General features: G+C 38.8%; 1 protein-coding gene across 1 annotated transcript in view; it reads left to right on the top strand.

Moving 5' to 3' along the window:
• The window catches only part of LOC139735657 (exportin-5-like), a 53,654-nt gene extending 30,903 nt beyond the window's left edge, over positions 1 to 22,751 (top strand). The window contains exons 22-29 of the mRNA XM_071646408.1: positions 612 to 748; positions 1,110 to 1,254; positions 2,030 to 2,127; positions 2,943 to 3,163; positions 18,842 to 18,946; positions 19,527 to 19,664; positions 21,599 to 21,757; positions 22,254 to 22,751. Of these exons, the coding sequence (XP_071502509.1) occupies positions 612 to 748; positions 1,110 to 1,254; positions 2,030 to 2,127; positions 2,943 to 3,163; positions 18,842 to 18,946; positions 19,527 to 19,664; positions 21,599 to 21,757; positions 22,254 to 22,403 (1,153 nt within the window). The 3' untranslated portion in view covers positions 22,404 to 22,751. The remainder of the gene's footprint in view (positions 1 to 611; positions 749 to 1,109; positions 1,255 to 2,029; positions 2,128 to 2,942; positions 3,164 to 18,841; positions 18,947 to 19,526; positions 19,665 to 21,598; positions 21,758 to 22,253) is intronic.
• The last annotated feature ends 4,111 nt before the right edge of the window (positions 22,752 to 26,862 follow it).

Here is a 26,862-nt window from a genome sequence, read left to right as displayed (position 1 = left end):
CGTTTGCAAAAATGTCTGGACACGAAAGTATCAACATATACAGTATTAGATTTTTATTTAAAGTAAATAATATCTAAAGATACATTGAGCTATGTCACAGAATTACTCTTTAATACTGATGTACATGTATTGTGGGTTGATGGTAAACCTCCAAGCCTAAACTTGTTGTATTGTGTTAAAACGTGGCATCGACTGCTACTGACATCCAGTGGAAGGATTTCTGACAATGACCCAAAATTTTTTTTTTTTTTTTTTAATGAAATGCTTTTGATTTGCATGGAATATTGTATGTAAGCTATATGTCCCAGGTTTTCCATGTTGCTTCTCTGACATAGGCACAATGAAGGCATTCTGTACACGTGTATTATTAAACATTTAGACAGGCATTGTTGGTATCATCATCAAATTGCCCATCATAGAAGGAATTCTGTGGGAAGCATTCAAAGAGACCTGTGGATGATAGTTACATAAATTGTCATGATTAGTAAAGGCATTTCATTATATTTGAAAAAAAAAGAGTGTACCTATTTTCCCAGTTTTAGGAGTTTACAAATGAACTAGATATTTCTTGTGTTCACTCATCCTGTTCTCTCTTTTTTGTGTATCCACAGATGTCACCTCTTTGCAGACTCCTTTCAGAGGCTTGGTTATGAGTTTTACGCCACGGAGGGTCTTTCGGATCAACTCCTCGGCTCGATATTTGCCAACCTTCATCACTTGCCAGACTACAGAATCAGGCACATCATTCATATCCTTTCATCATGCACATATAATGTGTTTAGTGTCTGCTTTTATGCGCCTTCCCAAGCTTGGATGATCATCAAGAGTACTGTGGCTGTTTTAAATGAATTGTTTAAATACTGAAATACAAACATATCCTTTCTATTTTGATTTTCATTAGACTGAAATGATTTTAACATTCAGTAGTATTCGAACTGTAAATGCTATTTCTATTTCCTGAAATTTGTCAAGGGTTTATCCCTGTCACATCAGGTGCATTATTTTACAATAGGAATGTTTCAGAGGAGAGTGAAAGTGAATGCAATCCATGAAGTGTCATCCTGGTAGGACAAGTGATTTCCTTAACCCCCTTCCTCTTCATCATCCACGTGTGGTAGCCAAGTCCCTGGTCCAGTTCTGTCCTAGCCAGTGCTGGCAGTCTGTCCTGGTCCCAGCCATGTCTGGCCTGAATGCGCACATGGTGAATCGCCTCAAGCACCAGTGGGCCGCCGTCATACAGAAGAGGCAGAGCAGGTAGGGACACTCGTGCCAGACAATGTCGGGAGTAGTATGGGAGCTGTGGAGGAGGGGATGAGGGGTGCACTTGGTGACTCTTTAGGATTAAGGTTGGATGTCTGGTGCCTGTAAATGGGGCTGCAAGCACTGCCAGAGCAGGACAAGTCTTGCAATATTTTCGAGGGAAAACCAGCAATTTCATTAATCATATCATGCACGGAAAAGACAAATGCCTTTTTAGTTATTTCAGTGAAAAGGTTTTTTCCGGCATTTGAGTGTGTGTCTATGTGTTACAAATCATGAAAATGGATTTTAGGAGAAATCAAATTATGTGTTTTATCAAATCCATGGAAAGTAACAAGTTAGTATTGTTTGTATATTTGTAGCAGTGTGAAACAAGAATCCTCATGATGCTTTTGAGACACATTCATCAAAACAATAAACCTTATCAAGGAGAAAAATGAGTGTTCAAATGTCAATTCAGATTTTTTTTTTTTTTTTTTTTGCTATTCACAAATATACAAAAAGTGTCAATAACTCTGACGCCATACAACTACTAGTATTCGAGCATGCTTGGTACTGGTCTTGAGTTGATACAAGAGCATAATTAATGATGTACTTCATTTTCCCAACCATGGCATGATGATGAAACAGTAATGTGTCTGCAGTTCCAAGGTGATGGGAGAAAATTCTAGTCTGTAACCATCTCCTTCCAGTCATTCAATCTTTCATGATGCTTCCTCCTTCATCCTTTCTCCTTCCCTACCCATGATGATGTCATCCACCTGTGAAGCAGCAAGGGAGACGAGCGGGAGGAGGAGCTTGAGGCGCAGGAGGTCCTTGAGGAGCACTTGACGAGAGCTGTCACCAGGGAACACATGGAGCTGATCGGTGAGACCTGGAGGGCTTTTGTTGGGTCAACCTTTAACCCATTGAGGACGAACTGATTTTGCTACAGCACGTATTTCCCATAGACACCTGCCAGAGTATACTCTGGACTTGTCCTCAACGGTTAATAGAAAGATCAAGCTCTTATCCTTGAGTTTGCCTTATGCAGATGTAAATTCTCCATAGGTCAACCGTGTTCAAGCAGCAGTTGACTGTGTCTTTGCCAAATTTGAAACTTACATTGTGCATTAGCCTGGCTGCTTCACCAACTGATGAAAATATCATCCATTTACTGTCCATTATTCTGATATGAGATGTACTCGTTGACATCAATTTAAGTTTTGTTGTAATGGGTATTACATACGTAAAATCCCTTCCTTTCTTGTAAGATTACAATATTATAGAAAGATTATACACAAGCGGATGGAATTAGGTATGTGACTTTGTATTTCGAAAAACTGTTATAAAGGCCAAATTATATCATTGTGCTAGGTTAAAGTGATGGCTGTTATCCTTTCCTGACCTTTAATTATTTTTCAAGTTTTTCATGAGACCAAAGTGTACATAGATCAAACATGCACTGAAACTACAGGGCAAAAAGAATCAGTACTGGTAATTAGAAAAGCACAATAACTGCTAATTGCCTTGAGAATGCAAGAATGAATAGGGTTTTTCAGTATGGAAGATACATTTCACTTCCTTTCTTGATTGCTAGAAGAAAATAAAAACATAAATTAAATGTGTTGAAACATTGCAGCTGTAGGATTATACACATGTTAAATTTTCCCTGTATTTAACGTCTCCTTTTAAACCGAAAGGCCTCCTGTGCTGGAAGAAGACACATGCATCGGCCGGAAGTGGCGGCGTTGCTACGGCAATTGAGGGAGGAGGAGGTGGTGGCGGTGGCGAAGGGGGTGAGGATGATATGGAGATGGATGGGATGGACCAGGCAGAGGGGGATCCAGGGGCAGTGCAAACTCCCAACAAGCCAGACATGGATAACATCAGTGATATGGGCAAGGTCATGCTCCAACATGAGGTGAGTGTAAACTGCCATATTTCACTTTGATCTTGAGGTACTTTGTACCTTTCATGCGATTATGTTTTTTCTAATGGACCAAGTACCCTGTGTTTTTATTAGCTCTTGATCGAGAGAAACATGTTGTCATCATAGACTATGTATTTAAAGCTTATCTATCTTTGATAAGCATTCATTGAGAAACTTGCAAAATCCTTTTCTAAACTGAAGTTCTTCTACATCACTGTGATGTAGGCAAAAGTGACGTATAGTGCTCACAACATTTTACACACAGTATCAAGTGAAAATCCAAATCCATAAATACATTTCTGTATCACCTGCTCTAAGACAGTGTACCAGTCCTTCTTCCTGTTTTCGTTGACTGTTATTGTATGATAGTCGATGCATACAGTGCCGACCGCGGGAAACGTCACGAAAACCCCTAGGGCAAATGCGGGAAGCCCTTTCGTCCGGGCGTACTAGGTAATACGCGGGCGTTTGGACGCGTACAGACGAGGGAAGTCGCCCGCACTTTCACGCTCGTCTAAACACCCGCATTTGCCCGAGCGCTCCAGCGCGGAATTAATGATATGAAAATCAAACTCTCCCGTCAACCATCGGCTACATGAAGGAAATTAGCTGAAATCGATCCGCGAAAATCTTTTGAAAAGTATCAGTAATTTGCCGGATGTTTGCTTTTACGTTCGAAAGTAAAATAATAACCATAACATTCAGCTCCCGAATATGCTAAAGCAAATGTCGAATGATCCCTTTGACGTTTGGAAATGAATAACAATAATACTCCGTACGATGATTAAATAAATGTCGGATGTTTGCTTTTACTTTCGGAAGTAAATAGCAATAACATTTGGCTCCGGAAGATGCCCAGAAAATGGCAGATGATTGCTTTTTACGTTTGGAGGTGAATAGCAGTAACAGTCTGCTCCATATAATAAAATAAATGTCGGATATTTGCTATTACATTTCGAAATGAAGAACAGTAACATTCAGCTGCGTTTGATGGTAAAGTAAATGTCTGATGTCTGCCTTGACGTTCAAAATGAAAAAACAGTAACATTCGGCTCCGTACGATGCTAAAATGATTGTCGGATGTTTGCTTTTAAATTTGGAAATGAATAACGGTAATGTTCTGCTCCGAACGATGCTAAAATAAATAACAGATTGTTGCTTTTACATTTGGAACTGATTAACGATATCAATCGGCTCAGTTAGATGCTAAAATAAATAGCGGATGTTTGCTTTCACGTTTGGAAATGAAAAAGGATAACATTCAGCTCCGTAAGATGCTAAAATGAATGTCGGTTGTTTGCTTTAACATTTGAAAATGATTAACGGTAACATTCGGCTCCGTAAGGTGTCAAAATACTAGTAAATGTTGGATGATTGCTTTTGCGATCAGAAATGAATAACGGTAACTTTAGCCTCTTTACAATGCTAAAACAAATGTCGGATAAATCAGATAATTTTGCTTAACATTCGACGTCGTGCGATACCAAGTTAATTGCATAAACCTTCGACACTTCGTTGCTGCTCAATTTTATTTGATCTCGACATTATGGACGCTATACCTATTTGATTTAATTGTCCTTATTTTATCAACTTTCGACATCAGCCGCTACTTTATAGTTTTCTCGATCACTAACGTCGGACGGTATGACCTAATCAACTTTGGACATTGGTCGCTATTTAATAATTTCATCAACCTTACACATCGGTAGCTATTATTCCGATGTTCGTTATTCCGAAGGCTCTCTAGTCCGAAGATTCGTTATTCAGAAGGTATATTGTTCCGTTAATTTCATTTTCGGATTCATGAATCTTCAAAATAACGAACCTTCGGAATAACGCCACAAACGTTCGAATTAACGAACCTGTAGGTTTAGGGAATTTGTGTGTTTCGAATTTAACGACCCTTCGGAATTACGAACCTTCGGAATATTACGAACAGCACCCATCCGATTATCAACCTTCGACATCGATCGCTGCTTACTGATTTTATCAACCTTCGACGTCGACCGTAAATAACGTATTTGATTGACACTTTCGACGTCGATCGCTGCACATTAGATTGGCAAACCGTCGAAGTGTCGATCGCTGCCTATTTATTTACTGGTTCCCCAATTTCTGACTTAGTTACTGATGTAATCTACCTTCAACATCGGTCGGTCATTATATTGTAAGTGGCCACTTATTGTCTCGAGCTTGATATTTCCCAATGGCGTCCACGTCTACACACACACACATAAAAAGAAAGAAAAAGATCTGAGTCTTAAAGGTCTAACGAGGCGTGAAAGTCCTTGTGTGATGCTTTTAATTGTGTCATTCACAATAGTGTCACGGTCCCTAAGATGGATGAAAGAGGCGCAGATCTTAAGAAGCCACTTGAGTTGAAGTTTAACACCGTCTGTCTATTCTTAAAGTACACGATTTGTAGGGGAAAAAAAAGACAAAGAGAGGGAGAAAACAAAGAAAACGTAGGAGAGAGAGAAGGGTATGGCGAAACCACCAGAGTGGCATTATGTAATCAACAAAGCTGCGTTTAACTTCACTCGAGTCCCCGAGAAGTGGTACTACACGTGCATGCATAATGTTTATCTTGGATACATGTACTGTAGGTACCCTTCTCTCCTTTCATGATAAATTGTTTATACGTATCACATAACTATGTCAATGCATGTTTACGTCGCAATTTGTCCAATCGGGGTTTTCCCTCTTTAAGGAGTGCTTGCTTTCCAAGAAAAAAAAAAGAAGGATGAAATTAATGATTATGAGCAAAACTGAATGCATTTAAGCAGCGGAATCGCGCTACATCAATAGCACTCCAAAATCTTCGAGTGATCCCGGAGGTCACTCCGAGTGAAAATGAACATTAAATTTTTCACTCAAAATTCACTCCAATTTCACTCTAAATTGACTCCGTTTTAAATGTATCCACCCCTTCAAGTGTGAATGTTTTCATTTTTTTTTTTTAGAGAAAGAGAGAGAGAGAGAGAGAGAGAGAGAGAGTAGGCCTACTGTGCATTGGAATACGAATCTCTGCTGTGCAGCGATATTATGATCGCTATAAAAACGATCAGTTCGATGAGCAAAGCACGTGCTTGCCCTGCCAGCAGTGAGTGCGCCATGTGGTTCCAACATACTCATCTTGTGTGCCCAGCGTGTTTTTATCACAGAACTCTTGTGTGTAGAGTTCTGTCGTTTTTACGTTATGGTCAATTCATGACGTGTGAGTGCTTCGACTTGACGCCTGTGAGATTGACAGGTGCCGTTTACGAGAATAAAAACTGTCAGTAGTGACTATCAATCCCAAAATCAGTTGCTATATAATAATCAGACTAATTACTTAAATGTAGAGTTACATGTAGTTACATGTATTTCGAATGACAATGCGCACATCCCCTTTATCATCACACTTTTGATACGGCGGACAGAAGGCCGTTAAATTTCATTTCAATGATTCGATACAATCATAGCTTTTAAAAGGTCCAATTAAACAAATTGGATATGAAATCACGGTTACAGCTCGTTATTCCGAAGGTTCGTTAGTAAGGTTCTTTAGTCCGAAGGTTCGTTAATCCGAAAATGAAACAAAGCTCGACTTACTTCGAAGGTTCGTTACGGACCCTATATCATTTCGGATCCTATATCATTTCGGATCAACGAACCTTCGAGATAACGAACCCTATTTCATTTTCGGAATAACGAACCTTCGGAATGACGAACCCTATGTCATTTTTGGATTAACGAACCTTCGAAATAACGCCGCAAATGTTCGAATTAACGAACCTTTTTTCGTTTTCGGATTAACGAACCTCTATGGTTTAGGGAATTTATGTGTTTCGGATAAACGAACCTTCGGAATAACGAACCTTCGGAATAACGAACAGCACCCGAAATCACAACGTCTTTATCTTGTTAAGATATAAGACAAAAAAAAAAGGTCCCTCAGTTCATGAACTTGCAATGTTTCTTTATTGCGTGTGTTTCTAGCTTGTATTTGGCACTCACGGAATGAATGCGCGTACAGTATATGGTAGGCTACATACTCGTGCTCTTGTTGTTGCTGAACATTTCCCCTTCACAGTGATTGTGTGGCATGATCGTTCAGTATGTTCAGATGGTGTTAGTGCGTTGATTAAAATGTTACCACAATAGATGCACGTGTGCTATAACAACGATCTGAGGTCTTTGCTACGCGCTGCTTTCTTGTTTACAAACATTGAATCTTGGTGAACTTAATTCACTATCGTCCCCATGCTAACATGCAAAAGAAGAAAACGCTTTTGTTCTTGTTTATATGTACCATGCAGTGAACAGAAGGTAGACCTGTAAACTGTGCCGCTAGGCCCTAGCTGTAGTTTGCACTTTCACGGATTGTCACTGCTCGTCTACTATTCGAAGCGAAATGAAAATCAAACTAGAGATCTCGTGCTGTATACTTTCTCGTACTGTGTACTATATACCATATTTAAAATGCAATTTGTGGTAGTACTTGTCAACGCTGTGTTTTTGGCTCAAACTTTTCTCTCTCAAACTTACTTGGTTACGCAGGGGCGGATCCAGGGAGGACCGCAACCGGCGCCCGCCCCCCCCCCCCCTTTATTTATTTTTTTTTTTTTTGTTGAAACAAAAGAAATGTAAAAAAAAAAAAATGGGGGAGGGGTGCGTGCGCCCCCCTTTAATTTTGTAAACGCGCCCCCACTTTACGGAATTCCTGGATCCGCCCCTGTTACGGGATAATACCTATCAGAATTGTGATTTTGGTGCAAGCTGCATGGCAGTATTGATTTTGAGACACTTCTATGGTCCGTCAGCACCTGATTCTCTTTATGTGACGATGTGCACGTGAAAAGCATTCAAACTTTCCCATGTTTTTGCTCTTGCGTTAAAGGCGTATTAATTCACCACGTACATGAAACAAAACCCCCATAGTTCTGAAATGTGAGTTATAGGGATAGAAACAACCGCTGGAAAAAAAAAATTGAATCCGTATGATCGAAAATACAGTACACTATGTGAACGGTTACAGTTTGCTATTCCGAAGGTTCGTTAATCCGAAAATATGAGGTTTGTAACTTGTTATTCCAAAGGTTCATTTATCAAAAAATGAAATAAGGTTCGTTATGCCGAAGGTTCGTTAATCCGAAAATGAAACAAAGGTCCTAATTCCGAAGGTTCTTTACAATCTATAAGAGAAATACTGATATCTCCTTATATTCTAGGCTTTATTACAAAAAATTATGTAGGATGCTTTGCACAACGGACCTATTATGCATCACATGTGATATCTAAAACATCTTTTAAATCACTGCTCCCAAAGGTAAACATATGACCTTTGTGTATCTACTCGTTTGTGTGTATGTGTGTGCGTGTGTGTGTGTGGGGGGGGGGGGGAATAGTTTCCTCCTTCTTCTTCTTTTTTGTTAGAGTTTATCTTAGTTGATCTTGATACAGTGTACCTCTTTCGGTGCGCCCTTTCTCTTGTTATGTCACTTCATCTGTTTCTACATTTTGAAGCAAAGTAATTTGTTCAAGCATTGTGTATGTCCTCGTAACCGTAATGTGTCATTTTGCTGCGATGAGTTGGTTCTAGTAGGCCCTATTATCGCTGTGAGATGTAATTTTTGTAATAACGTGTTGAGAATAACAGATTTTTGTTTCTGAACGAAAGGAAAATGACGGAATTGTTTTGATAACCAATGTGGATGACGTGTTGAGAATTCTGATTCCTGTTTCTGAACGAAAGGAAAATGACGGAATTATTATTTTGATAACCAATGTGGATGACTACCTTCTATAAGTGATTTTGGTGTGAAAAGAGAGTTTGCTCAAAGAAACGCTTCTCATGAATGGTCAACGAAACAAAATACATCATACAATGCAACGTGACTCGCGTGCATTTAGCAAACGAAATGTCTAGACCTTTAAGTTCAAGTAAAATGCATAAAACACAGAATAAGAAAGCAGACAAACTAACAAATATGGAATTAATGACCGCAGACGTAACGTAGGAAAACCTGACACCTATGCTTGAAGAAATTCCCACAAAAGCAGAGCGCAAGATAAAAGAATACATGTGCGTAGTCCATACAGGTCGTGATGCGCTCGGTCGAAATGCGTATGTCGCAGTAAACGAAATTTTAGGCATGTCTACACATGTATATATAAATACTTGAATTCTACATACATTGTATAGTTTTATCTTTACAATAATATATAAAACAACCCCTTTCCGCATCCCTAGAAGTCATAAAAGAAAAAAAAAAAAGAAAATCGCCCTTAAAGTTCAGGTTATGTTCAAGCTCACAACCCGTTCCCCCCCCCCCCCCCCCATGATGCAACAGTCCTGCTTAGCGACGGCGTTAACGCTTCATCGCACACACATAAATGGCGACAGCTTGGGTGTGTGAGAAAATTCATTCTTAAATGGATGCACCCCCATGGCACTCAGGATTATCACTGACCCTCCTATGCCTTTTGTCTATCCACCCTCCTGCTTTAATCCCCCTCCCTTCACCTGTTGGCCTCCTTGCCCATGACCTCCCATCCTCTCCTTTTGTTTTCTTTGTTCCGTGTCCCTAGCCTGTCCCTGACTGTTCGTGTTGTGTGAACTTCTTTATAATGTGATTGCTTTCCCTGCCTGATTATCATTTTGCCTCTGACGAAGATTCTTCTGGAATCAAAAGCTCAGGCCCCTTTAGAGTATAGACTCCATTTTACTCCTTTGGCACGCCACTGATATTCGATAAGCAGTTTTCAGCATTTTTGTGTTTGTTTGTTTTGTTTTTGTTTTGTTTTGTTTTGTTTTGTTTTTGCTACAGATAATTAGCCAATCACAAGACAGATATAATTCGATTCTAACCAATACCAAAATACGGTTGCCTGAATGTAAACTTTGGTGTGTTTGTGTTGTGTGTCGGCTGCAGTGTAGTTTGAAACAACAGAAACAGAAAAAAAGAAAGAGGCACGCAATGTGTGCTATATACGAAAAGCCTCATTTACCGAGAAAGTTGATCGCTTCCATTCTCCTCCCATGGCATGTTGTTGTCAATGGAAGCTAAAGAGAATGCTTTTAGCAAGTATACCAGTACCTAAAGAGGACCTGAGGAACCCGTTGTTTTGAATGCTGTGCTCGGTACGAGTTCAAAACGCAGTCGAAGTTATCAGAATGCCATTATAATAGAACTGATAGCTCTATAGAAAACTTGTTTAGGTCAGTAAAGGTTGCTGTAATGCAATCTTTGTGGAATTGACTCATTACATCTGAGCATTTTGAAAAACGTGTAGAGTACTTTCGTTTTGCATATAAATGTTAAGAAATAGTTTGAACTATGAAAATAAAAAAGTATGGTTACTTCAACGATGTTGAATAGTTCGATTAGCCGTGATGCATAAAGTGAATTCATGAATTCATCTGACTAATCCTTACCGATTGATGATCACTTCTATAAGCCAACAGTTAAGCTGAACTGCTTTGGAGTGATAAGACAGGTAAACGATGAAAACTTGGTACATGTTGTATGCTATTATAATTATTATAAAATCCTGTAGCCAGAACTGATTTTACGATCATCTTTAACCTTTCAGAAAGTTCCAGTTTTCAACTTAAATAGTAGCGATAGCTTGTAAGAGTAAATTAGCATCCCTCTGACTATTTTTGGTCAATATGCATACTCTTAACCCTATTCTAACTGGGTGGGGGGGGGGGGGGTCAAATGGGTCAAATTGACCCCCCCCCCCCACGTTTCGCGTCACGATTCTGCAACGCGCAAAGATTTTGCCGCGTCGTTTCACAACTTTTTTCATTGAAGTCTTCCGCATATTTTGAGACCAAATTTGCGACGTCTGAGTACACCGTTCTGAAGTTACGTAATGTTATGCAAATGCATGTCAACCGGAAAACAGCTCAAATTCATGATATCGTGTGCAAATTGAATGTAAATTGTGTTTTTGGGGTTAAATTGATATAAATTATAGTATTTCATCTTTGAACCATTGAAATTAATCAATTCTATATAGTGTAGATAAGCCTGAAAAAGTGCCTGCAACAAATTTTGAAAAACAACAGAAAACACAAGGTCGAACAATCAATAAAATACATAAGAAATTAACAAAACAATAAAAAACAAAAGAAATTGGTTTTGACTGTGCTTTATTTTTAAATGAAAATTGGTTTATATGTCTTGAGGAATTTTGACACAAAAATTTAGCAATACTTCAGTCTTTTTTATGGAGTTATAGGTGAAAATATGATTTCATGCACAACTTTGCATAATCAATTTATTAAAAATAGAAAGGCAATATTTTTCTATTGTATGACCATGTAATCTTGTAGTTGACATCCAGCTCTATCTTCAGGAAAAATTTCGCAGCGATCGCGCGATCGGTGGCCGAGATCTGAAGGGGGGGGGGGGGGGGGGGTCACCCCCAGTAAAAACTCCTCCCAGTTAGAATAGGGTTAAGCCAGCTGGACAGAGCGATCAATGGGCGCGATTATCACCACGCGTGGTTAACCTAAACAATGCTCGGCCGGCTTGTTCGGTTTCAGTGTTGTTTATTTCCCCCTTTTAAAAACGAAGGTTCCTTAGTCCAGCCATTGTTTTCGCTTCCTGCTCAAGACATTGAACAGTTCAGCAAAGCTGAAGTTTAGATCACTAAACGGCGACATGAACTCATGATGATAATAGGACTTAGATCACAGCCGAAAGTGCGCTCCTTCATTACTCTAGAATGAGAAAGAATACCCTGTCTGTGTTCAAAGTTGGGTTACGGACGATGAAAAAAAAAAAGGTTTGAATCATGAATTGTCGGATGACGTCGGCAGATTGATGATATAAATATTAGCGTATCATGGGAAAGATTAAGTAATGATGAGCCCAATGATATCGCAGGGCTCCAAACTAATTTTTATTTTTGACCACCAAAATCATTGATTTCTATTTTTTTTTTTGGTGGCCAAAAAAATCAAGAAAAACATAGGAAAAACTAAATCGGTCCTACTAAAAACAATTATTAAGCATTACTGACGTGACAGGTACCCATGTCTAAAATAAATGAATACAAAAGTAGATCATCTCAATCACCATTATTCTGAATTCTAAGATTTAGCAAATAGGCTTATAGATAATTATAAAAGTTGATGCCTATGCTATTAGGTGGTCATAGCTTACTTTTGGGATGAGAAAGTGGGAGCATTTCCAGATTGTTTGTTTTAGCATTGTAAAGAGCCGAAAGTTACCGCTATTCATTTCTGATTGTAAAAGCAATCATCCAACATTTACTATAGTATGTTAGAACCTTACGGAGCCGAATATTACCGTTAATCATTTTCAAATACACTGTATAAAAGCAAACAACCGACATTCATTTTAGCATCTTATGGAGCTGAATGTTACCCTTATTGATTTCCGAATGTGAAGCAAACATCCTCTATTTATTTAAGCATCATACTGAGCCTATGTATACCATTAATCATTTTCAAATGTGAAAGCAATAATCTGTTATTTATGTTAGCATTGTACCAGAGCTGCCAACCGTTCCGAAAAATTCGTATACGAAAAATCGAAGGGAATACGACAATATGAAAACGTCCTTAGAAAGTACGAATTCACAGTGGGGCAAAATAATGGGTAAAAATATAGCAAACGCACGTCGCATGTGCCATGTTATCTGTATTCAGCTGGGATATCGATGCAACGCGTACGCACCGTATGTGGAAAGCGCTGAATAGAAAAATGTGCGCACACGCATATCGCTGCTTGCGTACTGTGTACACCGAACAGAACTTCGCGCGCGTGAATCCCTGTCGCCTACGGACCCTGGATGTTTACATGGATCGCCGTGGTATCCCAATTAGCCAGCTGCCACTACAGTACCGTATGAGGCGGGGTGAAAGCGTCCCGTTGTGCAATGTCTGCTTCTTTTTCTCTTCTTTTCATCCTCTTGTCCCTTGCCTCCCAAGTACGAAATGATTTTTAGAGTGTTGTCTGTTTTTTTTTTTTATAACGCTATTGCATCATTTTCTGCGAGGAAGTTGTAGAGGTGAGTTTCTGTTCGTGTATTGATGACTGATGTGCACTGCCCTCTGCAGTATATGTGCAGGTGAAAAGCGTTCGAACTTTCTTTCCAGAGTATCGTGGAAACTCGATTATTTCTAGGCCTATTAAAGGAGATCTCATATAACAGAATACTTATAACAAACTATTTTCCCGTCAAAATGAATCAATTTCCTTTGTTTTGTATCGTTTATTGACTTGATCCCATAGGATCTCGTCGCAATACCGAGTTTTATATGTGTGTTTATTTTCGCGTAGCTTTCGGTGCTGCAAAACTTTTGCTAGGGCCTAAGCTTACTACTAAACTTCGTTTTATTTCCGTCGTTTCTCACACCTCGTTTAGTACGATTTCTTACATTTTATATCACTTTATCTGTTCCCTTTATACTTTGAAGTATTTAAACGTAATTCTCTTAGTGTCTCGCACTGTTATTTTCGTAACGGCGATTTCTCCGCTTCGCTGCAATCGAAGCGACGGAGTTTGATCCCAGTCGCTTTGATGTGCTATTTGCTGTCTTTTCTAAATGTTTGTGTTGTTGGGAGGTGTTGATACTTTGTATTTATTATTGAGTTTCCTAGGTATTTATCTCGAGGGATTATGCGTGTTTCTTAATGTTGATCATAGGAAAAGGCTAAAATGATCTTGAGTGATGTCTGATAGTGATGATAACTATGCTGTGACTGGTGTAAAAAGACGGCTTCCTGTGAATGCTCAGCGTACGTGACGTTTGTTTTATTTCCCTTTCCCTCTAGTCTTCTTTCCCCCTTACTCTTCTTTCCCCTCTCAAGAATGATTAAAAAAAAGAAATTACGTACACCTCACAACAAAACGAACCATGTGCTATAGCAACTTTCGTAAAGTTAAATCTAAATGTTCAATATCAGCAAAGAATAAGGCGAAAACACGAATGACAATAAATAAAAGCGAAGAGATTGTGTATGCAGTCTCTTCGGCTCGAAGAAACTTGACACCCCACCCCTCTCCCTTGTGGAAATTTCCACAAAAGCAGGTGCCACACCCAGGTGCGTGCCAGACGAAAGAATGCGCGCATTGGAATAAACAGCGTGTAAGTATCCTGGAAATATCGATCGAAGAAACAGCTCATTAGTTGAATTAAAGGAAAAATTCCAAAGATATCATGGTTCTATGTCTATAGCCTTTCTTTTGGCGCATAGTAGGGAACATCGAAGAGTTGATTATAGTGTACTTGATCGAATATCTAATGTTCCCTGAACAATAACAAAAGGATTGATTATTTAGTCAATTAAAAATGCAATCACAGAAATACATGAAAGGTCTCGTATGCCCAGACAAATTCACTACGAGAAGGTCCAATGAGATGCAGTCATCACCTGGTTAGACAGCAAAATACAACGTGTAATGACAATTAATTTCAGTTCACGCGCATCAAAACTGCTTATTACTTTTCAAAGTTTTGGCTATCAACATTCGTTCGTGGGTGTATTTTGTTTGTTTGTTTGTTTGTTTTGTGTGTTTTTCCCTCGTGAAAGACGTAATGATTTCTTCATATCGAACGTAAATTGCATGTTTACCGTAAACAAGCCATTCAGCTCAGCTCAGCTATGGCGCATTCGATCCATCGAACTTGCAGTAACCTCTTATAGGCAGGAGCACATGGCGCATTCATTTAAACTTGAAAATGAAGCCACGTGTTTGCACCACATCGGCGCTTCCACACACAGCGCGGCATTTTGCGATCATCGTTATAGCAGACTTTCCGATTCCAGTCAGGGGAAAAGGAATTGGAATACTTCGAAAAATACTGATGTTTAAAATCCAATAAAATGAAAAAAGCCTGAAAACAACGCATGATTATGTTTTGATAGTACATAATTGGAAACACAGAACAGAGTTTTGCATCCGCTCACACAGAAGCTCTCTTGAGAAGATCAAGCATTCCCCGTCCCCTGCTAGAAAATGGAAGCTTCCATAATCAGCCCAGAAAGATTTTGGAGGTACAAACTTGCACTTGTACACATTGCGAGAAAGCAATCAATCAACGCTGAACATTGCGTAGTTTAGAATCTTTATCGTGCTGGTGACCAGCTGGATGCTTCGGCATGTGTCATAACGTTATGTTTAGAGCCTGTAGGCCTCATAGCAAAAAGAGGGAGATTGAAAAAAATACGAATTCTGGTGGAAAATACGAATTTTGGAGCTGCTGAGTACTAATTTGTGCTTCGAAAGGTTGGCAGCTCTGTCGTATACGGAGCAGAATTTAACAGTTAGTCATTTCCAAATATAAAAGCAAACATCCGACATCTATTTTATCATCGTACGGAGCCGAATGTCACTGTTGTCCACTTGCGAAAGTGAAATGAGTCATCTGACAATTATTTCATCATATCGTACGGGGCCGAATTTTGAACGTCAAGGCAGACATCAGACAGTTTTGTGTGTGTGTGTGTGTTTTGTTTTGTTTTTGTTTTGTTTTTTACCATCAAACGCAGCCAAATGTTACTATTCATTTCGAAATGTAATACACATGTAGCAAATATCCGACATTTATTTTAGCATAGTACGGAACAGAATGTAACTGCTATTCACTTCCAAACGTAAAAGCAATCATGTGACATTAATCATTTTGGCATCTTCCGGAGCCGAATGTTATTGCTATTTATTTGCGAAAGTACATAGCAATATAAATTATAAGCAAGCATCCGACATTTATTTAAACATCGTACGGAGTTGAATATTATTATCATTCATTTCCGAAAGTCGAAGGGAGCTGATTGTTATTGTTATATTTCGAACGTAAAACCGAATATCAGACATTTATTTTATCATCGTATATACGGAGTTATTTTGGTTATTCATTTCCGAACGTCACAACAAACATGCGTTATTTATTTTAGCATCTTCCGGAGCTGAATGTTATTGCTATTTACTCTTGAACATAAAAGCAAACATCAGACATTTATGTTATCATATACACGGAGTTGAATATCATTGTGTTCATTTCCGAACCATCGAACGCAGCTGAATGTATACTGTTATTCATTTCGAAATTTAAAAGCGAACATCCGACAGTTATTTTAGCATCGTATGGAGCAGAACATTACTGCTATTCACTTCCGAACGCAAAATCGTATATACGGAGTTGAATATTTTTGTTATTAATTTCCGAACGTCACAGCAAACATTCGACATTTATTTTAGCATCTTCCGGAGCTGAATGTTATTGCCATTTACTCTTGAACATAAAGGCAAACATCAGACATTTATGTTATCATCGTATACACGGAGTTGAATATTATTGTGTTCATTTCCGAACCATCGAACGCAGGTGAATGTTACTGTTATTCATTTCGAAATTTAAAAGCGAACATCCGACAGTTATTTTAGCATCGTATGGAGCAGAATATTACTGCTATTCACTTCCGAACGTAAAAGCAATCATCTGACATCTATTTTGTCATCTTCCGGAGCCGAATGCTATTGCTATTTACTTTCGAAAGTACAGGCAATCATCCGTCATTCATTTTATTATCGTAAGAAGTTGAATATTTTTGTTATTTATTTCCGAACGTCAAAGGGATCATTCGACATTTACTTTAGTATCTTCGGGAGCTGAATGTTATTGCTATTTACTTCCGAACGTAAAAGCAAACATCAGATATACATTGTATATTTTATAAACGTATATACGGAGTTGAATGTCATTGTTATTCATTTCCGAACATCAAAGCAATCATTGAACATTAATTTTACCACCGAACGCACCTGAATGTTACTGTTATTCATTTCGAAATCTAAAAGCAAACATCCAACAGTTATTTTAGCATCGTATGGAGCAGAATATTACTGCTATTCACTTCCGAACGTAAAAGCAATCATCTGACATCTATTTTGTCATCTTCCGGAGCCGAATGCTATTGCTATTTACTTTCGAAAGTACAGGCAATCATCCGTCATTCATTTTATTATCGTAAGAAGTTGAATATTTTTGTTATTTATTTCCGAACGTCAAAGGGATCATTCGACATTTACTTTAGTATCTTCGGGAGCTGAATGTTATTGCTATTTACTTCCGAACGTAAAAGCAAACATCAGATATACATTGTATATTTTATAAACGTATATACGGAGTTGAATGTCATTGTTATTCATTTCCGAACATCAAAGCAATCATTGAACATTAATTTTACCACCGAACGCACCTGAATGTTACTGTTATTCATTTCGAAATCTAAAAGCAAACATCCAACAGTTATTTTAGCATCGTATGGAGCAGAATATTACTGCTATTCACTTCCGAACGTAAAAGCAATCATCTGACATTCATGTTAGCATTTTCCGAAGCCGAATGTTATTGCTATTTATTTTCGAAAGTAAAAGCAAATATCCGTCTTTTATTTTATCATCGTACGGAGTTGAATATTTTTGTTATTCATTTCCGAACGTCAAAGGGATCATTCGACATATAGCCTACTCAAGCATCTTCCGGAGCTGAATGTTATTGCTATTTACTTTCGAACGTAAGAGCAAACATCCGGCATTTATCTTATCGTCTTACGGAGTTGAATATTATCATTCACTTCCGAACGCCAAAGCAAACATTCGGTATTTATTCCAGTATCATACGGAGTCAAATGTCACCGTGATTCATTTCTAAAATCAAAAGTAAACATGCGACATTCATTTTTGCGTCTTACGGAGCCGACTGTTACCGCTGTTCATTTTCAAAAGTAAAGGCAAACATCCGACTTTTTTTGTAGCCCGATTGGGCCACCGAATTTTCAGCAATGAAATTTTGGTTGCGCAGGTCGTTAAAAGTCGTGAATAGCGAGATGATCGTAACCGATGTCGATATGTTCTAATAATTATTGATACTTGAGTGATGAACGCATGTGCACAACTTCCGCAGGTGTACTTCTTTAGAAAGTAGCGAACAATCAAGGCAGTGGACATCAGAGTGTGATTAAATAGAAAAGAAGCCCCTGAAATCGGAATTTGATGAAAATGGGCAAAGTCGGAACTCCATGAAATGTATTTTGATTGAGCGGTCAAAATAAAGCTTAACGGGAATGTGCCCTTGAATACCCTCGTCCACCCTCGTCCACCCTCGTCCAACCCGCGTCAATCGAGACGCAAATTCCCGAGGATGGATTATCCGTGCGGGCGGATGGACTCGTCCACTGAACGCGTATACCCGCGGGTACCCGCGAGGATACGCGTCAGTGGCCTCGTCCAGATCTCGGAAAAGCGTGACGTTTCCCGCGGTCGGCACTGTAATTTGGTATAAGCTATTGGGTTACTCCAGGTGAATAAAAAAGTGTATGAATAAATACTTAATTATGAATGCAGTAAATTTTTTAAACCCTCAATTGGATACTCTGATTAATTGGGTAAAATCTGCTCTCACTGACCCTATGCCATAAGACTGAGAGAGATATAGTTTGTATCATTGCCTCTGTAGGCCATCTCCATTGAATTATCTAATGTATGTCAAGTATCAGCATTCTGGCAAGATATTTAATCTGCAGGTTGTTTACGTAGTTCAGCCATCATGGTGCTGAGATTGACAAATTGTGCTGAAATGGTGGTATCGTTGATTTCCCTTTTTTACATATTTCCTTTGATTTCCTCTTCTTCTTCCAGAGACTGTGTGAGAGTCTAGTGATGTGTGTGTACTCTGCCATGTCTTGGCCAGACACTGGTGTGTGCATCAAGGCTTGTCGACTCTCATGGCTGGTGCTACAACAGGTGTGTGTGCATTCCATGATGATAATCCATCCCTCTTCAGAACCAAATGAACACTAACTCCATCAGCCCAGCATAGCATTAACACATGTCTGGCTTTCTCAGCTGACATTGAGTGGTCATTCAAAACCATACAAGTGAACTTCACATGTGTGATGAAAGCAGGATTGGCCATGATGTGACAGCTATCCAAGTTATTATTTGACTTGCATACAAATAAAATCATTTATTTTGTACCCAGCATGTGTGAATTTTGTATAATGTACTTTCAGACTTGATACACTCAGACAAACCTACAATTATCCATGGACATGTACAACTTTCTTTTTGTACTGATTGCTTTCAACTCAACTGCTTTGTGCTTCCACTTCATTTTTGGGTAATGCCAGATTGCCATGTAGTTTGGTGCAGCCCACATACCTGCACCCAGTAATAAACAAAACCACTCCCTGTAGTAAGGTTATAGTTGCCTGATTTTCTGATGTCATGATTCAATCTAATTATGCAAGGAGTGGTTGTCATGCTGTGATGTTCAATGTTCAAATTGAGTACTGAGTATGGTGTATTTTTTTTTTTATTCCAGCTGGCATTGCGCCCTTTACTTCCCGAGGCAGCAGCCTTCCTCTACACCTCCATCCTACAGGGGCTGCAAGTTCATGGAGAGCATGACACGTGTCTGGCAGAGCTTGTCCTCAGAGCTCTCCAGCACTATGAGCTACTTGTGAGTCCTTGCATAATTTCTTTATCAGTTCTGTGACAATTTTTGTCATTGGTGTTAACAGTTGCTGTTGCTGTTGTTGCTGTTGTTGTGTGTTGTTTTTGTTTCTGACCTTCCATGTGTTGATGTAGTTCCCATTTCAACATCTTGATACAAGGATCACAGAGACTCCAACTCTCCCGTTTTCGCTGGGAGATCTCCCGCCAAAAACCCATTTTGGCTAAATCTCCTGTTCTCCCGCTTGAGATTTAATTTCTCCCGCCCTGGCTCTTTGTCGCCCGTTGGAAAGGATTTCTTACTTATTTCTATCGTATGTTGAAAAAAATTAGCCTTAGATAGCACCAGAGAGCATCTAGAACCCTAGTAACTTTGCGCTTCGCACACATCAACTTTGAGTCTCCCGTTTGCTAGGGGTTTCAGGCGGGAGAATCACCAGATCAGAAGGTGCTTTGGGTTGGAGTCTCTGATATCAAGCGTTATAAGATATCCCTGGACGTCTACGCACATGTGTGGGTGTATAGTGTATAAGTGTTTGACTGTGTGTTTGTAATCTACTTTGTTCCCATTTGTTAAAATGAAGAAGCAAATGACTCTGCATCAATGCATTAAGCATGAATTCCTCTTTCAATACTTAGTATGATTCCATATTTGATGTGGACCATCCTCATCCCAAATCATAGAATGATGTACATGTATGCCATTGAGCTCAAATAAATAATTTTTTCCCTTTCTTTGTATTGTTAATTATATCAGTCAAAATTCAGGTCCTGTAAATCATTTTTCATTCAAACTTTCCATCATTGATTGCACAAATAGAATATTATATCATACATGGACTCTTTTGGATGAATATGATATTCATTTGTATGATTGATATCTTAAAGACCTGAAATCTGTATTATTTTTCTTTATTTTAGTGAGCATATATCAGCCCACACATCAAGGAACTCTCTTTGAGATCTTTGGCCAGGGGTCACATTCTGGGAATCACCTTCCCTGTTGAACATTGTCCCATCCAATGTTTTGTTGGTTTGTGACAGTGTCTTTGTGAACCTCACCGGCCATAGAGTAAGATCACACAGAGGTCCATAGTACCGGTGGAGTGTTGTGACTGATATGGTCTCTTATACACACACTGGCCTCCAGAACCTCATACATGTGTCTAGATAGGAAGAGCTGCATTTTTAATGAAAGCAGTCATTTTGAGGCAGCGTATTCCAAGGGTGAATAATTGTGTCTGAAATTACGCAAGTAATGAGAACACGGAACAATTTAACGCCAATATTTTTTGTAGTATGCAACTGGCCAATTTATATCTTGGACACTTAACAAAGATGTCTCTTTTTAACATCCTGTGCTTTATTTGTTTTGAACTCCCCTAAATGAGTAGAATTAGGTGTATGTGTGTGTCTATTGGGGAATGGGGGGGGGGATGTGGATCCAGAGGGAGAGATTCCTGTGAGCTATTAAAGTAGAAAGAGTGATGTTTCATAGACACAGACATGGAGGAGTGCTGCATAACTGATATCATAGCAGCATGAAGAAGGAGGCTATGTTTGGAAACCCATTGGAAACCACTTTTGTGAGTTATGGATATTCAATGTTTCAAATTATGACCAAGGTCTGATTGTAATATCAGTGTGCCTGGCTTTTAAGTGTGGTGTTTGCTGCACATGACTGTTTTTATTCAGTATACATTTATCCAACTAAGTTGTCCTGTAAATTTTGCTGTCGTCTGCTGACACAGGGAATGCTACAGTACCACTGACTTTTAGGGTCCGGTTGTGTTGCCCAAGTATGTGCATTAGACAAGAGAATATTGACCAATAATAAGGACCAAATTTGCTATGTGAAAGAGATTAGCCTTGGAAAAATAACAAAGCTTGGATTTAGATGACTTGTTTATAATTTCTGTCCTGTTTGCTTCTAACGATCAGAGAGAAAAGTATCCGGTGCTGACGGAGATGATGAAGAATCTGCCAGAGTGCAGCGAGCAAGCCATGCAGCAGTTCCACCAGAGGGTGCTAGGCAACAAGGCCATGTCGGAGAAGAAGAAGAAGGACGCCTTCAAGAAGCTCCTCGTTGGAGTCATCGGGGTGAGATGCGGGCAAACATTCCTCACAACTATTGTATTGCGTACTTTTCAAAAGTCTCATTTTTCACCTTAGCCTATTTTAATTCGTCACATGAGAAGAACTGAACTAAAGAGTTAGGTTGAAAAAGGTCAGGGGGGAGATACCACAAAGACTTTAATGTTTGAGTGTGTGAGTCCTGTATGCAGCAGCAAAACACTCCATTTGATGTTTCTCTAGATTTGACCTATTGAATCTCTGTGCAGCAAGAGTGATAGAGTACAATAATCATGTTTTCCATGCAGAGGTCAATTTCACGCGTGGCAGAAGTTGCTTTCATTACTCTTCAGATGCTCTAATTGAATGAACAGCATCCTTTATTGTATGTTTTTTTATATTAGTCATAAAAACCAACAACAACAACAACAACAACAACAACAACAACAACAACAACAACAACAACAAACAACAACAACAACAACAACCAAAGGCTCTTTCCTTTTCTTGTGTTTTGTAACAGCAACATGTGAGCCAAAAGTTCAAGAGGAATGAGGTGATAAAGGATCTCCCCGCCATCTACAAGCCCAGGAGGTACAAGCCATCACCCATCGATGAAGAGGGGGAAGATGCAGGCTTAGTCATGCTGTTCCGCCACAGCGATGATTTATGACGAGTGCTACAAGATGGAGGACTGTAGCCTCTTCATCTGCAACTCCTAGGAAATATAAGTTATCAAGGGTAGTGACCCCCTCTGACAGGCCAGTTTGTCTGAAGATGCCACAGTTGGGTGAGTGCCAGAAGGGCATAAACGTGACAAAATATTTGAAATCAGCACCCTTCTGGCTCTCAACCTATGTGACTCATATGATGAGTCAAATTTTGAAAATCAATTTTATGTGCAGGATATGTTTTGCAGAACAGAATGACAGTTTTTCTTGAATTTCCTTAATTTTTTTTTTTTTTGGAATGCTGAAGGGTTATAATAGCATCAAGCATCACATGTTTAATGAGATGTTTATCACAGGAGCCATCATTTTGTACCACATGACTTGGCATTTAGATGCCGTTGATTTGGAGTGGGAACGGTTAGAAATGAAGATGCATTGTTGAGACCATTCTAAGGCTGAGAGTGTGTCTCTTTATTCAGCAGGTTTTTTCAGTGAGTGTCCCTCTGCACGTCGAGTTGAATCGTATTACATCCAGCTACAGCTGGCAGGTTAGTCTTTGCTCAAGACTCATCACAGCAAAGACTTTACAAACATAATATCAACACACCACAGGGTGCCATTTCAGTTTGAGACCTTTTCCCCCTTAGATGTTCTCGGATGAGGACTATTCTTATTGAAGTACTTTTCCTCGGTCTTTTACCCTTCATGTCAGAATTAAAGATGTGATATCATACGGTGCTACATATCAAGTGGCAAATCACTGGCTTGCTGAGTATGGTTTTCATTGATGCATGAATGTCCTTTATGCTACACAAGATTCTTTGCCCATTTGAGTCACTGATGATTTAGAATACTACTTGTGGTAAAGGCAAGACAACTCTTTTTAAGCGAGAGGTCATGAATATTTCCCAGATAATGCATGCAAATTCCATTAGGATATCTTTAAGCGTCTTACATCTGAAGTATTTGATAGAAAGAATTGAAAGGTTCTGCCATGTATGGTATCTGCATGAGTTACAACTGGCTGAGGTGATTTATGCAGTCACCACCCTGCACACACTGAGTTAATTTTACTTGGCCTAAGTGCAAAAAGAAAAAAAAAAGAAAAGAAAAAGAAAAGAAGAGAAAATTAATAGAACTTGTGTGCATGTGATTTGTTGCCAGAAGAATAAATCTTCCATCGGCTTGTGCTCGTAGCTCACAGGGTACTGTCAGGAGAATCTATGTATTCAAGTTATGTTGATTGCAATTGTAAGTGTGAACAACAACAACAAAAAAAATCACAAATTTCTGCTTTTATGTCATTGCGGGTAATGTATTTATCACCAGCATCATTTCTTGTGTGGTCACACGAAAGAGTAAGCTTTACAATGGAAAACAGTCTGTGTACAAACAGCTCATTTCAGTGATGTGGGCTCACATGCCTAACGGTAACAGTAAAATAATTAATTTTGTGAGCCCTAGGCCATGTGTGTTGTGTGTTGAAAGACAAATTTAATTGCCAAAATAGGAATGTCATGAATCAAATTCATGTTGGAATAGTCGAATCTATACCTGATGAAGAAATAATTGATTTACTGTGATCATTGTGTGAGAACATTTGTGCAGTGTCTACTTATTTTTCTCTGATTTGACGAGATGTTGCATATTGAGCTATGAGTTAACTTCAGTTTGTCTCCCTCTGACAAATGAACTTTCTAAGATCACAACTGCTGATTTACATTTCTAACAAACATGTATAAAAAAAAAGGAACCAGCGAGAATTGAATCTGTCATTTACTGCTTTCTTGGCAGCGACACTACTACCAAGCTATCCCTGGTTGCTGGCAATGACATGATGTCACTGCCAGCAACCAGGGGTAGCTTGGTGTTAGTGTCGCTGCCAGGAAAGCAGTAGATGACAGGTTCAATTCCCGCTTGTTCCTTTTTTCTAACATGTTTGTTAAAATTGTAAATCATCATTTGTAATCTTACAAATTTCATTTGTCAGAGGGAGACAAATCAAACTCATACCTCAACCTTCACCCTTCTGCTTGATATCTTGCTTTCATGTTGCATATCTAGAAGATATGAACAAAGGTTTTTAAATCAGTGTGAATAGTGCAATCGTCCTGTTCGTTGCATGGCAACTGTGTTTTGAAAATATGGAATACCACTCATCATTGTATTGATTTGCCATGCTTCTTTCCAATGAACTCAAAGTTTAACATTTGTAAATGCTGCCTTGTGTTGGTTCATGCTGTTGAAGTTTTGGATTTGGGTACACATCCCTGTACTGGGGTCTTCTACAGCTTTGGGCTGTTGCTACACAGTCCAAAGGATAGTTTGTGATTGTTCATTGTAATTATTTGTACTTCGCAAATCAATCAGAGATGAAATACAATCATCCACTCTATACAGTACTCTCTGGATGAGTCAGTATTATTTAAACATTCTACCGTTTATGACATCAAGTCTGTATGTGATTTGTGTGGCAGAATATCTCAATGAAATGGAGTTTCGAAGAAACACAAGTGTGAAATCTAAAGATTACAAGGTATCCTTTCAACTACTGCTGACAGCTGAATTTTGTTTATTTGGTTTATCGCTTGTCTTTGTAAGTGCATTCGTTTTGTAATTTTTCTTTTATTTTCCTGTGTGATATTGTCATGTGGAATGTCCTTATGTTGACTGTACATGAATTGTGTATAATAAAGATACACTGAAATAAGCCAGCTCTGTTTTTAAATTCATTGGCATCTGAACTTTTCACATCAACAGCAGCTCTTATAGAATGCCACATAATGACGGGCAAGTGAACTGTGATGACACTTGCCTACTGGGGCAACAGTCAATTTTATTGGAATGCACCATGCTCACATACTGTAAAAGTGGATATTTTTGCGTGAGTAATTTTTTGTGTTTGGCCAGGTAAGATAAGTTTGGTGTGTTTTTAATTCCTTGGAGTCAAGACATCAACTTCTGGAACATATAGCAAGCACAAATATTCACATGCTTTCATTTTGCTGCTAGTTTCTGGTTGCGCGAAAATGTCCGCTTTTACAGTAGGCCTATGGAGAAAAAAAAAGAAATGAGAGGAGGTCTGGCCTTGAGGATATACAGATACAAGGACATGTATTGATTGTAGCAACTGTTTACAAAGAGCAGTTGACTAAAGAAATCTAACAGAACACTGTCCTACTATAGTGTGGTCTTTTGCTTTTGAGTAGGCCAGTACGACTTCTGAATTCTTGTACAGTTGAACCTTGTTATAACAAGGTGGGACATAGCGAGATACCTGAGATAAATAATTGAATTACCCTGTAATAATTCAGGTCCAGTTCCTCTTATGTGCTGTTTTTATTCCTGATATAACAAGATGCCCTATAAATCAAGGAAATCCAAAGCATCTGGTTATAACAAGGTTCCCCTGTAGTACCCCAGATGCTGATAATAACCACACATGTTCACACATCAACTGGTCAAAGAATATCAAGCAGACATGCTCACATACCTTTGAAATATCTTTTGTCATTTATTATACATTTTACACTATTTACACATTTAAGTGACATTGATAGTTCGACACACTCCTGGTTTGAATCCCTGTTGTCTACTACCAATCTGCCAAATTACAAGGTGATAAGTGTTGTTACAATGTAATTGGTCCTGGGAAAACGACAGGTGCCATGTGAAATTTATCGTCACAGGCACACAGCATCTTTCTGCAAAGCACACATGTACCAAACCATCTACGACATTAAAGAACCAAGCAACATTTTTTTCACAATTGATTAGTCAGCAGTCCTTAAATAGCTGTTCATCAGAAAGGTGGCTGATAAAGGGTGGACTATTTTTTTATTGTCAAAATACATCACACCGGAACATAATCATCAAATAGCTATACAGCGTGTTTCAGCTATACAGCGTGTCCTAGAAAAAAAAAACGAAACTGAGTTTTACTGCAATTCTTTGCAATCATAATCAGAGATTTACTTCATGAGATGTATATGAATGGAAAGATACACTTCTCATCTTTCATTTGATACAAACTCACTTCATAATACATGCATGACTGAGTTAGAACAATGGACAGTGGTGCTACCAAATTTTCATTTGCACACACAAATGGGGACTTGGAGTAAGGAGAAGCACATGGCATCTCTGTACTATCAAATTCCTTCATCTCACACAAGGGGAAAAAGTGGCATGATATCACTATAAACCAAGAAATTGTTGGGGAAAAAAAAAATCATGAATACATGTAAATTTTGCACACAAGGAGATATATGCTGTATCTCTACTGCACTAGCCAGATGAGAAGGTCCATGCAAGTCACATGACGATTTAACAAACACAGGTATTGCTTCTCTTGGGGATTTAAGACCAATATATCTACTTGTTCAGTAACATTAGATATACCATCTGAAATGATGGTTCTCAGCCTCTAATGTGTAACATGTAATACAGCCCTTCTAAATA

This window comes from Diadema antillarum, unplaced genomic scaffold, assembly GCF_040938485.1.
Source record: "Diadema antillarum isolate AM-2024a unplaced genomic scaffold, OU_Dant_1.0 seq00000590_RagTag, whole genome shotgun sequence".
Classification (NCBI taxonomy): domain Eukaryota; kingdom Metazoa; phylum Echinodermata; class Echinoidea; order Diadematoida; family Diadematidae; genus Diadema; species Diadema antillarum.
The sequence above is the reverse complement of the archived record's forward strand: the minus strand, read 5'-3'. Positions and strand labels throughout refer to the sequence as shown.